This window comes from Manis javanica, chromosome 6 (genome assembly GCF_040802235.1).
Source record: "Manis javanica isolate MJ-LG chromosome 6, MJ_LKY, whole genome shotgun sequence".
NCBI classification, from domain to species: Eukaryota; Metazoa; Chordata; class Mammalia; order Pholidota; family Manidae; genus Manis; species Manis javanica.
Window position 1 is genome coordinate 95,848,258 of NC_133161.1, and position 17,810 is coordinate 95,866,067.

A 17,810-nucleotide genomic window follows, 5' to 3' on the forward strand; every position below is an offset into this window, starting at 1 on the left:
ATGTTTTACAATTGTGTCCATATACATGTTATACATGATAAATACATATACATATATATAAATACAAAACCTTAGACCACAAAAGAGAAATATTAATGGCTTGACTTGATTTGATTGAGTGCTAATTGGACTCTAGAGGCAAGAAGAGGGAGGCAGAACAACCGATCAAAGAATATTTTATTCATTCATCATTAAATACTACAGAAAGCAAACAACAAGCTGCTTTAACTAAACATACCACTTTCCACTGGCCCAACTACATTTCTGCAAGCCAGGCATAATTCTAAGTCTGTTGTTAGTGAGCCTTTCTTACATCTGTCTCCTTCTGCTCCCCATTAGTCATTTTCTAGAACTCCCAGGTTCCATGGAGGTGATGCTCCATTTTCTGCATTGCAAAACCAAATCCGAAGCAGAACAACTAACTCCGGTCTGACTCTCTCACACTTTTAATTTTAAAATGTGAATCTTGGACATATGGCAAAACTTATCCCTTCGATACCTTACAAGTACCACTACTGCAGTGAGTCAGAAGGAAAAAAAAAAAAAAGAGCCGAGCTGGCTGCTGTTGCTGGAGCACAGCTATTCCAGAAAGTACAACTGAGCAAATATGTGCTGAGAAACGTCACACAGCCTTGCACCTACTATTCCCACCACACACACAGCAGGCCTCAGGAAGGGCTCTGCAGGCAGGGTGTGGACAGTGCACACTGATCCCCAGCACTGATGGGTGAGATGGATTGCATGTGTTTCCCTGTGCTTCGACATGAGCAGCAGAGAACCCAGAATCCTCTATTTGTAATTAATACTACTTACGTAATTCTGTACCTTAATTCAGGTTCTGGCTATTGTGAGCAAGTGAGCTGATACATGTGTGCATGAGATGGGAAATGCTCTTCCTGAATCAAGGGAAAGTTTTATACCTTTGCAGTTGTGGAATATCCAGCTCCAGTAAAAAAGAGTCATGTGAAAAGTAATTGGGAGTTATTTAATAGAGCCAACAGGAATTTCATTCTTGAGAGCTTAAAATAAGCATGAAATATAACAGAATTGAAGTCCAAGTTTGTTTCTTTTCCTACCCCATCCCTCTTCCAGTTCCATTTGACACAGTCTAGGAGAGAGGTCACGGGCAACAGATCTGAGCCCTTGTGTTCTCAAAACACCTTGCTATTCCCCGTGTGGTCCACAGCAACACTGATATCACCTGGGAGTTTCTCCGAAATGCAGAATCTCAGGTCCACCCAACCCCACCCCACACAGAACCCCTTTGATCACTACACCCAGGTGACGTGTAAGTGCACTGGAGTTTGGGGAGCACTGCTCTAATGGACAGTCACATAAACATGATCTCAGACATGCAGAACAGAAAACTGTTCAATAGAAGGTGAGCAAAAGGCACTGCTACACACCCATGTTGTGTGAAAGCTACACAGCCAGTCTAAACATATGTGAGCCACAAACAGCACAATGGAAATGAGCAAGGATTTCTGAGTCTGAGAGTCTGGCTTTGAGTTCCACCTCTGCAACTTACTAGCCAATGGAGCCGGCTGCAAGTTACTTGGCCCCTCTGCCGTTTGCTGTCCTCACCTGAAAATGGAGGTAATAACCCCACCGTCATGGAGGTGTCGCAGCACTGAAATGAAAGCATGCACTTCAGCACTTAAGCACCGTCTGGGACATGGTGGACACTCACTAACCACCAAAGCTATTCTATGCACATCCGAGGTGAGGCAGGGGCTGGAGGCGGTATGACGTATGGCAGCAGAATGGCTTAGTCTGAGACTTACCATCGGTGGGGCTCAGCCCCCGGGCCGCCGAGATCATGGAGAGAGATGGGCTGCTGTGCAGAGACCGGATGTAGTCCATGTAGGGGTTGATGTAGGGATGTGGAGGGCTGAAGGGGGACTCCGAAGCTGCAGCGGGGTTCCGGTGCGGGGAGATCCGGATGAAGGGCAGGTCTGAGTACGTTGGGCTGCTGGATAAGGCAGAAGGCCTAGGTCAAAAGAAAACCAGACACAGGCCATGCATGAGACAAACATCTCTGCAGGCAGAGGCTGTCTGCAGAGGACAGTAAGGTTTCATATGAACTCAAGGTGGCTGGGGGGGATATCAGGCATATACATTTCCAGTACTACTACCTTAAAATTATGGTGACATAATTCAGGTAGGATGCTACTTTACAATTATTTGGGCAAAGAAAATTGACCTTTGAGAAATTTCATGGCCCTCTGAATATAGGAAAATAAAGATCAGCCTTTGGCTTTCCTCATGAGAAGAAATCTTAACAACAGCATTAGAGCTTATAGTTGCTGAGATTACATTTTCCATTTGACCTGAACAGCAGTTTCACCATTGAAAACTTACCTCTCATCATCACAGCCTTATATATTTTAGAAAAAAGGAAAGAGAAAGAATGCATATTCGTTTGGTCTGGAAGTCGGAGCATGCACATGGCCATGAACAAGAGAGAATAATTGCCAAAGTGTGTAAGAAATGTGAAATCAGACACTATACATCCATGCTAGAGCTTTACTGCTAAGGATCTGGTGATTGTGAGTAAAACCAGTTTTGCGAAGGTATTCCTCTCTGTGAGGCCCGCTGAGTGTCTGATTCATTTTTCATGTGGCGTCCTGATTGGCCATGTCCACTGAACAATCAGTAATTAAGCAATTCTGGAGTTAGAAAGCTGGAAAAGAATGGGGTTTTGATCAGGCTCATGCCTTGGTTATAATGGGCTAAGGTGGAACGTAAGCTTCTGCCTGATGACATCAATTCTACAGCAACTTCTGCCACGGTACCCTGATATGGTCCTGGGGACTCATGTCTAGGAGCCACCCCTGAGGTCCCCGGGAGAGCCGTTCTAACGGCCAGTGTGTGCAACGCCCTTGCCGTCTGTTCCTTCTCTAATAGAAGATGTTTTGTGTGGCTAATCCAGTGAACTGGCTCTGACAGGCTAAACCCTTGTGCTCCCTGTTTTCTCATTCACAGAGGGGATGGCCATAAAAAGGAGAGGCCGTGATAGAGACAGATCTACTGAGAACGGCAAATTCCTCCTGCGCCGCTGGCTTTAGGAGAGAAATGAAAGGGAGGAAAACACATTTTCTCATCATGCCTCCTAAAGCAGAGACACACGGCTGGCCAGACTCCGGCCCCATCACCCTGTCAGAACATAATCTTAGCAGAAGCCGGCTCCACCAAGTGCATGGCGCAGGCACTGAAATAAATGAGACCAAAGATCAGATAGCGAATTTTCTCAGTAGAAAACAAAAGGAGTTGAAATTTAGGGGGAGAGGGCGGCAAGGGTTGGGGAAAGGATTTTGTCACTTGTCCCTTTTTATTCTTTTTTCATTTTGAGCTACAAAGAAAATGAGGCTTTTTATTTGTTACTCAAATGCCACTTCTGGTGATGTAAAATAAAAATCCAGAGTTTGCTAAATTTATATGTGGGCAAAGTGAGACCTCACTGAGTGAAAATAGCTACTTCTTCTCAAAACAACTTGAAGCTTTCAGACTCACTGAGACATTCGTAAAACTACTTACACTTAAAAAGAAATCAGTGTGACATATTAGTCTGCCCTATTTTAGCTCTTTACTACCAAACAGTTAGCTCTGTGTCATTAGTTAAACCCTCAGCCCCGTTTAGACATATTGCTATTTTAGGGAGCAGGCCATGCTCCAATTCATTAATTCATTTTCTACCAGAAAGGAAGATCAATCCCTCCAGTCTGATTAGAAAGGAATTATTACAAAATACAAATTTATTTTTAAACTTATCATGAGAGCCAAATGTAGTAGCAGCAAAAATGTAGCAAAGTAGACATTTCAAGAAATCCATGAGATGTCCTCCTAGATAAGCTTTACTTCTAAACTATGAGAAACTGGGTCTGAACAATGCGAACTCAAAATTAGTGAAGGCAATAGCATTTCTTACTATTCTTCCCCATTTAGACAAAAAGTAGAACCTGTAACTTTTCTGAAATTCCAAAACTGGGAAGGGTATTCCTGGAGGTTAGGTTCTAGTTTAAAGAATTAAGCACAGGAAAATGTCAGCATCTATTGCAACATGGAAACAATAGAGGCTGAGCCAGGGCATCGCCAGCCAGGAGGTACAAGGAAGCCAAGTAGTGGTTCTCTTCCCACTCATGTCTGTGGACGTCTGACGTCTGCATCCCGGCTTCACTTTCATTTGACTCAGTCCCACAAGAAGGTGAAAGAACTATTGAAGGAGCTGCAAGAGTAAGAAATCAAGACCTGCCATTCACATCTTCCCTGGGGGAACGCTAGGGCCCCACTCTTTGCACACCAGTAAGAAGCAACACCAGAGAAGAGGGTTGGTTCTTCCTGGAGAAGAGGCCAGGAAACCTCACTATGGTGACAGTCACAGTCACACATGTCCCTCTGAAGAGAGGATGCTGAAAGATACAGGGCCACCTATTCCCTAACAAGATGTGGGACAGGAATGCAGGTAACTTAAGAATGCTATAATTAATTGCCCTAAAGTAACAAACCATCTAGAAGTCAAAGGCCAGCCATTCTCCAGGATACAAACAGAAAAATACTTAATAAGGGTCACTCATGCAGGGTGTCCGCAGGCATTCTGGAGACAGATGACTCAGAACACCAGAGCTGTGGTTCCACTGAAGGGCTCAGGTGCTGAAGGAGAACTGATGTGTATGGCAGCTGTGTGATGTTGTCTGAAATACCCCCAACTCCTTGTCCCTCACAGTACAATGGGGAAGATACCTATCTTGTAGGGATCTTAGCAAGTAAATATGTAAAAACCCCATGCACTGAGACTGGATTTAATAAATGCTCAATATATGTGCTCTAATATGATTTGACTCCTAACATATACACATATATAACACAAACACATAGGCACACACGTACATATATGCTCATACACAGAAATACACACACACATATTAAGAGTGACAAAATGACAAATACAGTATGCTCTGCGATTTTCAGACACTGAACTATTTGAACCCTCTTTTCAAAGCAAATATTATGCTGGAAACACCTCCCTGCTTTATCCCCCAATCTGACAGTGTCCTGAAAGCTCCTCCTTGGATTTCAAAGTAAAATCATAAAACCACACGAGGTGGTCAAGAACATAACTCAGTAATTAAATGCAAGAGCTCTGAAGGAACTGGATGGGAATTCAGGCTGTCACGGCCACTTGAGCATGAGCTCCCTTACACAGGAAACAGGACAAGCAGGCTCCCCCCAAGGGCTGCCACCACTGTGCACTGGGCACCCGGTAAAGGGTGCTGGTGAATGGCGTTCTTGCCCGTCGTCAGAACCATCCAACAACGCTGGTTTGTGTACGTGATTTCCACATGGAAAGACTTCTGGAGATCCTAATATGTGTGCTGCCCACATTCTTGGCAGCCAGATCATTTGTCAGTTATTTTGTTTTGAACTGGAAAGCAAATCTGAGAGGGAGAGGGAAAGTTCAGCTCCTTACATTTAAGAGGCAGCTGTGTGGAAGAGCCACTCAACATCATGACCAGAGGAATGAGTTCAACTGAAGGAAGAAGAGTTGGGAGGTGTGGGGAGGGCAGGCACAGCTCTGTCCAAATAAATGACATATGTTATTTCACAAACTATCATAAACTTGACCTGGTAAATATTTGTCAGGCTTGCAAAAAATCTGCATGGAGGATAGATTTTTCAGTAGCACCAGGAAAAGAAATTATAGGTGTCTCTTTCTTGGTTTATATTTTTAGTAGAAACACACAGAGATTGAACTGAAGATTACTGTTGGCCTCCCACGTGTTTCTTTCTCGGTCTTTGTAGCTTTTTCATTCTCTCCCGGTTCTGGTCAGTATGTAGCTCAATCACTGAAGGTGGGTTCAAACCACATAGAAAAACAAACATTCTGGGAAGAACACTGAAACTCAGACCTGCTCCAACAACAGAGATTCCATGCTATTTATGTTGTAGCCAAGGAGTATAGAAATCTGCTTGTGGCACTCCCAACTAAATCATACCAGCCGCTCCTGGGAGCCCGAGATGCCCAGACTGTGAGGGTTGCCTGGGCAGCAAGGGCACGACTGAGGAGAGGAGCGGCTGTTTGTCACATCTGCATCTCGGCTTATGCATGCGAGGCCCCAGCAGGCCCACTCAGGGCCAGCGGCCCCTGCATGGCTTCCACCCCCTTGTCCTGCCATGGCCAAGGCCGTGAAGACCTAACGAGTGGCTGTCACTTTGCTTCCATATTGCCCAATCGATACATGACATACAGTTTCAGACAAGAAAGGTGGGGACTGCTTTGATATTCTCCCAAAAGACATGAAAGCAATCTAAAGTTGTGTCTGTTTGTTTGTGGAGATAATTTGACTTTAACTTTTTTATAAGCTCATGAAAATGGATTACAGTGAAAAGGCTAGAGGACTGTTATTAGAGCATTTTTAACAGTATACTATGAAAAACTTAAAAACACATATTGCAGAGAATAACTGTACTTCTTAGAATGAATATCATTAGATAATCTAATTTGTTACTGCCTTTTCATCTATCTTATTGGGTTACTAAAATGCCAAGATTAAAATCACAGTATTTAATCACTTGCATTACCCATTACAAGAGTGTTAAATGAGGTTTATATGCTGAATTATTACAATTTGCTTTCACATTCCTTGGATCACTGGAAATGCATGCATACCCCTTTGCATATTTGATTGAGGACTCCAACTAACAAAAGACTGAAATATTGGGATTTTTTACATTACAAGTTGATTTTTTGTTTGATTTTGTTCCTCACATAACAAGTAATGACATTTTCATATTCAAACAGTGGCCTAACAGAACAAAGGGGAGTTATACCTTATAATGTATTTTTAATTTTTAACCAACTAATTAATTATTCAATAAGCCCAGTTTTAATAAACCAAAATTTATAATAAAAATTTTGTTTTCCATACAGCAAAGGACGCAAATAACTAAAGTGTCCTTGGCTAATGCACTGGACACCATCAGAAATTTGCACAGTGCTGGACTTCATCTTTTCCTCTATTCAAGGTAAACTTCAGATAACCCCTGCCCCAGAACCAGCTGGTGACCCTGATATGTACAGATGGCTGTGTGGTCACTTTCCATTTGCTGGCCTTCACCCCGGAGCCACTGAACATCCAGGGAGGCTGCTCTGTAGGGTCTGAATTGGCTAGCTTACTTTCCCTCTGGATTCTACTAAAAAGAAGTTCAAGCAGGAGCTGGCAGTGGAGGGAAAACGTCAGGTATTTATTCCTCTCACTTCCTCTCAGTGGCTAAAGTCCTGCAGTTGGCATTCCTCCCCCCATGGCCACCACGCCTGAAGCATGACCAATTCCCAGGCTCCAGCCCTCACCAAATGGCTTTTCCCTCTGTTTGCACCTCCAGGTTAGGGATGTTACCTTTTCAACTTTTGCTAGTCCTGGGGGCTTTTTTTACCACTGTGGGGCCTTTAGCCTTATCTACACCTCTGTGAATACCCACTTCTTTCAACTGCCATGGCCCAAACTGATAAGATGTTTCAGTTTCAAATACCATTTTCATCATCTTTGCTACTCATGAATATCTCCCATCAATTTCTAATTGATTTAGCTTTATTTACCATGTTGGAGTATACAACGTTACATGTATGAGTACACAAATGACTACTTCAGTGATAGGTTCATTTGATACATATTTTATTGAAAATCCACTTACTAAGAATCCATTAAGATTTCAGCACTTGATATCATAATATATGGTCATTTGGTACCTGCTTTCAAAGAATTTATAGTCAAGTGGGATGAATGGTGTACACACATATGGAGTATTTTAAGAGCAAGTGTCATTGTTGAGTCAAAGCACCAACAGGAGGCTTCCAGGATACATCTTGGATAAGAAAAATATGGAGCATAAACCACACTCCAACATGTACATCTGATTTGGATAGAAGTGTCCTCTGATGGTAAAAATAAAAACATTGCTTAAGGTACACATTAATACTCAGGTGCCAAATATTATCTTCTCGAGAGAATTTAAGGACTAAGGTTGACATTTTTAAATAAAAAAAAAAAAGAGAGAGAGAGACAGACACAGAGAAATACTTGTTTTAATAGTGAAACATCATTTCAAGGGACTTTTGAGAATGGCTTTCTTATTTTTATATTCTACTAATGTCTGAGTATAAAAGTTTTTATCTGTGAATGGAAAAGTTCAAGATTATAAAACAAAAAAGTAATTCCCTACATCCAAGCTATACAGATCTAACCAGTATCAATATTTTCACATATTTACTACCAGCATCTTTTCAGGCATTCCGAATGTCTTACATGGTGAAAATAAAAATATATTTTGAATTATACTTTCTCCCTTAATGTTTAAAAGGGTTTTCTAATATCTTTTAACAAACTACCCAAAAATATCCTTTAAAACTGCAGTGCAAATGAAAGCCACAGTGAGTTACTCATCAAATATCCACTAAAATTAAAAAGACCTAAGAGCCAAGTGTTGATGATTTGGAGCAATAGGAACTCTCAAACAATAAGAGTATGAGCTAGCACAACCTCTTTACTTTGGAAAACAGTTGAACATTATCTGCTTGAATAGATGCACACCCTATGATCAGCAATTCCTTTCCTTTGTATATACCCAATAAAGTGTGCACATGTGCCATAATGTACGAGAATATTCTGAGTAGCATTATAAATCCCTGTTAAAAATTGAAACAACCAAAAACCTATATCAACAGTAGTGGGTAGATAATTCACGCAATGAAATAGTAAACAGCTATGAAAATGAACAGAATGCAATGTGGAACATCTCACAAATATAACATGGAGTGGAAGAATGTAATATATTGTATGACACCATGTATGCAAAGTTCAATAACAGATGCATCTAAACTTTAGGATAATCACAATGTTAGGATAGTCACAACATTGTTTACCTTTGGGTAGGTGGGAGAATGCACATAAGGCTTTTTGGGGTGCCAGCATTTATTCTATTTCTAGACTTGGTTAGTGGTTAGAGGTTTTCACTCTATGATAACTCATTACACTTCATTGAGTTGTATGTCTATATTTTGTGTGCCTTTACATATGTGTACTTTTCATACCAATTTTAATAAAAGGATACACATATGTGACAAATATATCAATACTTCCCACAGTGGTTTCAACTATTTCCATTAAATTCAGACATTCAAATAGATATACAAATGAAGAGGAAAGTAGATTGCAATACAGGCCTACCTCAGGAAAGAAGAACAATCCCATATAAACAATCTAAACTCAAAATTAATGAAACTAGAAAAAGAAGAACGAATAAGGCCCAAAGTCAGTAGAAGGAGAGATATAATAAAGATGAGAGCAGAAATAAATAAAATTGAGAAGAATAAAACAATAGAATACAAGAAAGCAAGAGCTGGCTTTTCAAGAAAATAAACAGAATAAATAAACCCCTAGCCAAACTTATCAAGAAAAAAAGAGAGTCTACACACATAAACAGAATCAGAAATGAGAAAGGAAAAATCACTACTTACACCACAGGAGTACAAAGAATTATTAGAGAATACTATGAAAAATTATATGCTAACAAACTGGATAATCTAGAAGAAATGGACAACTTTCTAGAAACCTTACAAGGCTGACCAAGGAAGAAACAGAAAATCTAACAGACCAATCACCAGCCATGAAATTGAATTGGTAATAAAAAAACTACCTAAGAACAAAACACCTGGACCAGATGGCTTCACTACTGAATTTTATCAAACATTTAGTGCAGACCTAATACCCATTCTCCTTAAAATTTTCTAAAGAGTAGAAGTAAAGTTTTCCAAACTCATTCTATGAGGCTGGCATCACTCTAATACCAAAACCAGGCAAAGACACCACAAAAAAAGAAAATTAGAGACCAATATCCCTGATAAACATACATGCAAAAATACTCAACAAAATATTAGCAAACCAAATTCAAAAATAGATCAAAAAGATCATCCATCATGATCAAGTAGGCTTTATTCCAGGGATGCAAGAATGGTACAACATTCAAAAATCCATCAACATCATCCACCACATCAACAAAAAGAAGGACAAAAACTACATGATCATCTCCATAGATGCTGAAAAAGCATTTGAAAAAATTCAACATCCATTCATGATAAAAACTCTCAACAAAATGGGTATAAACAGCAAGTACCTCAACATAATCAAGGCCCTATATGAAAAACCTGAAGCCAACATTATACTTAACAGTGAGAAGCTGAAAGCTTTTCCTTTAAGATCTGGAACAAGACAAAGATGCCCACTCTCCCCACTTCTATTCAACACAGTACTGGAGGTCCTAGCAATGGCAATCAGACAACACAAAGAAATAAAAGGTATGCAGATTGGCAAGCAATAAGTTAAACTGTCCCTGTTTGCAGATGACATGATAAAAAACCTAAAGAACCCACTCCAAAACTACTAGAACTAATATCTGAATTCATCAAAGTTTCAGGATACAAAATTAATAGACAGAAATCTGTGGCATTTCTGTACACTAACAATGAACTAGCAGAGAGAAATCAGGAAAACAATTCCATTCACAATTACATCAAAAATAATAAAATACCTAGGGCTAAACCTAACCAAGGAAGTGAAAGACCTGTACTCTGAAAACTACAAGATACTCATGAAAGAAATTAAAGAAGATACCAATAAATGGAAACACATACCGTGTTCATCAATAGGAAGAATTAATATTGTCAAAATGGCCATTCAGCCTAAAGCAATTTATAGATTCAATGCAATTCCTATCAAAATACCAACAGCATTCTTCAACAAACTAGAGAAAATCATCCTAAAGTTCATATGGAACCACAAAAGACTTCGAATAGCCAAAGCAATTCTGAGAAGGAAGAATAAAGCTGGGGGGATTATGCTCCCCAAATTCAAGCTCTACTACAAAGCCACAGTAATCAAGACAATTTGGTACAGGCACAAGAAGAGACCCATACACCAATGGAACAGACTAGAGAGCCCTGATATAATCCCAAACACATATCATCAATTAATATATGATAAAGGAGCCATGGACATAGAATGGGAAAATGATAGTCTCTTCAACAGCTGGTGTTGGCAAAACTGGACAGCTACATGCAAGAGAATGAAACTGGATCATTGTTTAACCCCATATACAAAAGTAAACTTAAAATGGATTAAAGACTTGAATGTAAGTCATGGAACCATAAAACTCTATGAAGACAACATAGGCAAAAATCTCCTGAATATAAGCATGAGCAACTTCTTCCTGAATGCATCTCTTTGAGCAAGGGAAACAAAAGCAGGAATGAACTCACTGGGACTACATCAAACTAAAAAGTTTCTGTACAGCAAAGGACACCATCAACGGAACAAAAAGACATCTTACAGTATGGGAGAATATATTTGTAAATGACATATCCAACAAGGGGTTAACATCCAAAATATATAAAGAACTTACACACCTCAACACCCAAAAGGCAAATAACCCGATTAACAAATGGGCAGAGGATGTGAAGAGACAGCTCTCTAAAGAAGAAATTCAGATGGCCAACAGACACATGAAAAGATATTCCACATCACTAATAATCAAGGAAATGCAAATTAAAACCACAATGAGGTATCACCTCACACCAGTAAGGATGGCCAGCATCAAAAAGACTAAGAACAACAAATGCTGGTGAGGATGGGGAGAAAGGGGAACCCTCCTACACTGCTGGTGGGAATGTAAGCTAGTTCAACCATTGTGGAAAGCAATATGGAGGTTCCTCAAAAAACTAAAAACAGAAATACCATTTGACCCGGGAATCCCACTCCTTGGAATTTACCCAAAGAACACAACTTCTCAGATTCAAAAAGACATATGCACCCCTATGTTTATCACAGCACTTTTTACAATAGCCAAGATATGGAAGTGACCATCAGTAGATGAATGGATAAAGAAGATGTGGTACATACACACAATAGAATACTATTCAGCCATAAGAAAGAAACAAATCCTACCATTTGCAACAACATGGATGGAGCTTGAGGACATTATGCTCAGTGAAATAAGTCAGCTGGAGAATGACAAATGCCAAATGATTTCCCTCATTTGTGGTGTATAACAATGAAGCAAAATTGAAGGAACAAAATAGCAGCAGACTCAGACTCCAAGAATGAACCGGTGGTTACCAAAAGGGAGGGGTGTGGGAGGGTGGGTGGGGAGGGAGGGAGAAGTGGACCGAGGGCTATTATATTTAGTACACATGTTGTGGGGGGTCACGGGGAGAACAGTGTAGCACAAAGAAGGCACATAGTGGATCTGTGGCATCTTGCTGCACTGATGGACAGTGACTGCATTAGGGTATGGGTAGGGACTTGAGAATATGGGTAAATGTAGTAACCACATTGTTCATGTCAAACCTTCATAAGAGTGTATATCAATAATACCTTAATAAAAAAATACCATAAATAATAACATGATATTTACTGCTGTTAAAGGCAGCCTAATTGACACACTGGTCTAAATTCAAAGCAAACTATGGAAGATAGGCTTCTGTATATTAATTTTGGGAGAAGGAAAGGCCGTGCTATACCAATCCAATGGAGAGGCCAAGTAAATATTCACAGTACATGCCCTTCAACAATTGAAACTACATTATACAAGTATTAGAAGAATAATACAATTGTTTATGACTAACCTTGATTTTATTCCTTCCTCAAAAGACCACAAAAAATCTGCCAAAACTAACTTTATATTACTACATTAAGGTTTCAGATTAACATGTTTTAATAGCAGAATTTAAAAGGAAGTCCATTCAGATATCTATGATCTGCAAAGAACTATTATTATGAAGAGTTCTGAACAAACATAAACTTGGAGCTCCATGACTGTGTGTCATATATGGGTCTTCTTTCTGCCCCACCTCACCCTTGTGTAATGAAACCCATGTGTGTCTAACACTTTACAAATGTGGGCAGAAGAGAGAAAACTAGTAGGGAAGACAGCATCCCCGACCTAAGCAGCAGTTGACAAACTAGCCTCTAAATAATCTGTCAACAGTTTTGAATATTTTAGTTCCATGAATGTAGAGCATATTTAAAACTGTAATTTTTAGCGACCTCTTTTGTTGCCAAAATGGAGCCTAAATATTGCATACAAAGGTATATACTTCTTTTGGCAACATGTAATAAATAAGAGAAATCTTCCCCGTTACAGAGTTCATGAGAAAAAAAGTAAGAAAAGTTACGTGATTTCTAGAAGAATTATTAATATAATGAATTTGTAATTATGTATTTTAATATATGTAACTTACATATTATATATATTCATATATATAATTAATGAAAATATGAGGTCTAATTATTAGAAGGTCTGGTGTGTTGTCATTTCCTTTACAAAGTCCACAGTAATACCCCCAGATGAGGAACAGCTCTGACCGCCTAGGAGAGAAGATCAGAGGGGCCAGCTGCAATTCTGCTCCTAACCTGAAGCCTAGCAGAGGGAGAGATGGAGAGCTGCTCCCAGAGGTCAGACGCTGGGACATCTGCTACATCTTGGTTACAGAAAACATGGAACATGATACACACTCCAAAACATAGATACAGTCTGGATAGAAGTAGCCACTGAAGGTAAAGACCACCGGTCTCTAGAAAGCTTCCCAACTGGTTTACGGTAACCAAGCAAACACAGTCCTTTTTTCTCTTCCTTCCCTAAGATGACACGAGACGTGTCCCAAGCACGGAATGAGCATGAGCTAGCACAACCTCTTTACTATTCCATTCTGTGAATTATTTACCCAGTACCTACCATCCGAAGACTGGAACCAAGCAAACAGACGCGGTCCTTTTCTCTCCTCCTTCCTGAAGATGATGGTGTCATAACCTTCTCGTGTATTTCCTCCCTTTTTCCATTGGAGGTTCTCTCCTCCAGTGGGGCAGGCCATGGGCCCCCTGTCCCACTGAGGCAGGGAGTGTGCATATACATCCGAGTTGTAAGACCTCAGATTTTGATTTGCTGCTGGGTAAACTAGATATTTAAAAGTCTCCTTTGCTCCAAGGCTATTTAGGCCTGGATGGAAACGAAGCAGTGCTATACTACTTAATTTATATAAAAAAGTATACATACAGCATTTAGCCTGAGACCTGTCACATGGTAAGTCCTCAGTAAATGTCCTCCCCTGTGACCAACACCCTCTTTCCTGCAGCTCTTACTCTTAGGAGTTCTGGGTTGGTTAAGACCAAAGTCATTTCACTTTCAAAACCTCCTCGGGTATTTACTTCCTCAAGACCCCACAGGCAGGGAGCTGTTCTGTAGCCAGGGTGAGCTCAGCTGTTTTCACACCCTTGGTGTCGTTCAGGAACACCCCACCTCACCTTGTCTAGCGAAGCAATTTGATTAGTGATTTCACCTGAACTTAGTAAAATGAATGGGATTTCTTTTTTCTGAAAATAAATTCAAGGGCATGATTGTTCTTGGTTTTAATTCAAAATTTTATTGCCATGAGAAAAGAAAAAATGGGGGATGGGGAAACAAACATTTCAAAGTCTGATTTCTCTGACATTCCTGCCCATTATCCATTCATTCTAATAGAATTGGATCAAATGACAATTGCATCCCAAAGGCAGCACTCAAAATGACAAAAAGAGTGTTCTTTTCCAAAAAGAAAACACACAGGAAAACAGAAAGATGTCAAAACACAACAGTGTAGAGTGATTCAGCACAGGACTGAGTCCCATGAACTTCCAGTATCTAAAGAAACCCTGGGCCATATGGCATTTGTCTAAGTGTTACGTTTTCTAATAATGTAGAATCCTATCAACCATGACACCGTTGGTAGGAACTTTGGGAACTAGACCATGATATCTACTAGGTGTAAGGACAAAGGACCACAAAATGTATACAAGTGATACAATTAGAACTTCTGATTTAATTAACTGAAACAAACAAGCTTGTGTCATCATTTACTTAAAAACGTTTTTTGACAATTTAAGGTAAATGCATATTTAAAAATTCCTAAGAGCCTCAAACCAGGATCTGTTACATAAGGGAGAAGAATCCTAGCAGGAGACTTCAGGTATTGAGCAGAAATAATTAATTAGGAGCAGGAAGTTAGGTTCCAACAGTTCCCTCGTTGCTTCATATTGAGACCTCCTGTGGGTGGTAGAGAAGGTATTTATACCGAGGACAGTGTGCATCTGGAATTCCGAGCCAAGGAGAGTACTTATAGTTGGTAAACATTATTTCAAGAACCAGCTTGGATATCCTTTATTAACAGCAGTCTGGCATGTTGAGCTTAGGTTTGACTTCCAGAAGCTGGTGTGGACTTTTCTATATTACCACCATCATGATCCTTTTAATTATTATCACCATTGACTGCTAACTAGAGCATTCTCTGGGTTGTCTCTTATGATCCTTGGAAAGATATACCTCACTCATACTTTCCCTCATTCTTTAATCCATCCTCATTTTAAGTGATAATAGGGATGACTATCAAGGAACTATTATTATCTATATACATCTCTAGAATAAAATCCCCAAGGTTGCTAGGGCCCTCTGGCCTCATACAGGTGAAATGGCAGGGTTTTTAAATGGCAGGCTCTTTAGGCTTAGCTGAACTAGACCTTCAAGTAGACTCTCTAAATGTTGACTGAAGCTTTGTATCCCAGGCACACTTCTCAATAGTACAGAATTTTAACCCCTTTGAGGGTTTCAAACTTGTCAAATGAACTAAATATGGCAAAGGAGCATATCTAATGGCCTGGGGGAAGTCATCTGTATTATTCAACAGCAAAGAAGCATTAACATCCATACTTTCCTCAAGGTTCCAGCTAAAATGGTGGCCGAGAGCTTTGTCCCAGGCAGAGGAAACAACACCAGGGAAGAGAGAAAATGAGACCTGCCCCTTGGAGAGGAGAGGAGCCCAAGGTCTCCTAGCGTCCTCTGTGCTTCGCAGGGAGAGCACGCCTTCTGAGCCACGAGCAAGGGCAGGTGGACTGAATGGCAGTGTCTAAATGGGGTGCCAGAGCCACTTGATCATATAACCCTTGGGGACTCAGCACAAGACCACACACTCACTGGAGACAGGATTCGGGGCTTCACTCTTCTCACCTGTAAAATGCGGAGGATTTGGGCCAGATGATCTCCACTCCACCCACCAGGTTTAAAGTCCCTTTTAGCCCTAAAATCCAAAGTTTTCTCTGATTCAAACCATTGTCCCTATCTGCTGTTGGTTAGCTTTGACAATTAATGAGACTTGAATAAAGTTTTGTTCAAAATGTAGTGACACCTTGCTTGAGTGTCCTGTGAAGGGGATCTCATTTCTTTCCTTTCTCCCTCTCTCTTGAATGGCATTTCCATCATCTCAGTGACTGATGTCCCCTCTGGGCCACTCTGGACTTCAACTTCGATATTACTCCCAGGAGAAATGAAAGGCTCTGGCTTTATGCTGATTGGATTCGGATGGTGATTGATTAGAATAAAGTGGGACCACGTAGCCATGCAAAAGGCTCAGTACTGAGCCACAGCTTAGACACTAAAAGGAGCTTTTACCAGTAAGTTTCCAGCTATTAGATGTTTTTATATTAACAACACTTCTCCCATCCAGGTTGGTGCATTTTATCTTTATTCTCTGAAATCCTGAAATTGCTTGGATAAGAGAGAGGGTTTATATATTATATACACACAGACACACACACACACACATACACACACACACACACATTTCTAAGAGCAGCCTGAACTTTTAGGGGAAATTGAAGAGGCTTTGTGTCAAGTACAGCTAAATCCAGCCTTTCCATATCAAACCTCTGCTAGAAAATTACTGTGCAGATGATAAGGCAGAAAGATATAATAAAAAGTGACTCTACTCAATTTACACTGCAATATTGGTATGACTGAATATTTTTCATTCAGGTTCCTGATAAAATCGCTAAACTGTATTGCAGATAAATAAAGGAGGCTTCTGTCAAGAATAAACACCATTAATCATGAAGTCTTTCCCTGTGAGAGCCTTGCTATGCATCTGCGCACACACACCAACATAACCTGCATGCAGCACACGCCTCCTCCTTTATTCTGTTGCGGGTTGAAGTTGTCCTTTTTGTTTGGTGAGATTTAGGCAGCAAGAGCACTTTGAAAACATTCTCTTTACATTTTAGCTTTACAATCCATTGTAACATTTAGAAAAAATTGGCTAGGCTCTTCGAGAAAAAAACTTGACAATGAAACAATGTTCTTGCTGACTACATATATACATATACATATACATATACATATACATATACATGTATATATGATGTGTACTGCATTCTATCAAAGCTGAGAGGCTATTGATCTAAAGATGCATCATTCTTTTAGGTACCACTTAGTGACGCTCCCTTATCATTTCCAATGGTCACTTTACACTTATTAAAAGAGCTTTTCTAGACTCTTTCAGACATGGACTGTATCATGTATCATTTTAATACTTGCAAAAAAGGGTAAATAAAGGCAAAATAATTTTATTAAGAGATTTCTGAAACTTCCTCATGACTGCCACTTCACCAACAGCAATGGTAAAGCACTACAGATTGCAAGACTCATTCTAATTTCAGAGATGTTGTAAGGTGAGAAAAGATTGCACACATTCAAAGAGATGGCTTAAATATGGTAATATAATAGATACGTATTAGGTAATTCTGCCATTTGTCAAATACCTATGATGTGACAGACACTGTGTTCAGTGCTATCTATGTGCTTCTTCAATGAATTCTTGATATAAAGTGGGATTGAATAATGAAACTGGGCTTGGACAAGAGTTAAGTAAATCTGATAGTAAATACTTGAGCTGGATTCAA

General features: G+C 40.0%; 1 protein-coding gene across 4 annotated transcripts in view; it reads right to left on the reverse strand.

Annotated features, from left to right (window-relative positions):
• The window catches only part of GLI3 (GLI family zinc finger 3), a 266,600-nt gene that overhangs the window by 85,447 nt on the left and 163,343 nt on the right, over positions 1–17,810 (reverse strand). For 3 of the 4 annotated variants that reach the window (XM_017677942.3, XM_073239078.1, XM_017677945.3), the window contains one exon: positions 1,785–1,990. In XM_017677942.3, the coding sequence (XP_017533431.3) occupies positions 1,785–1,990 (206 nt within the window). The remainder of the gene's footprint in view (positions 1–1,784; positions 1,991–17,810) is intronic. The other variant, XM_073239077.1, reaches the window with a different exon arrangement.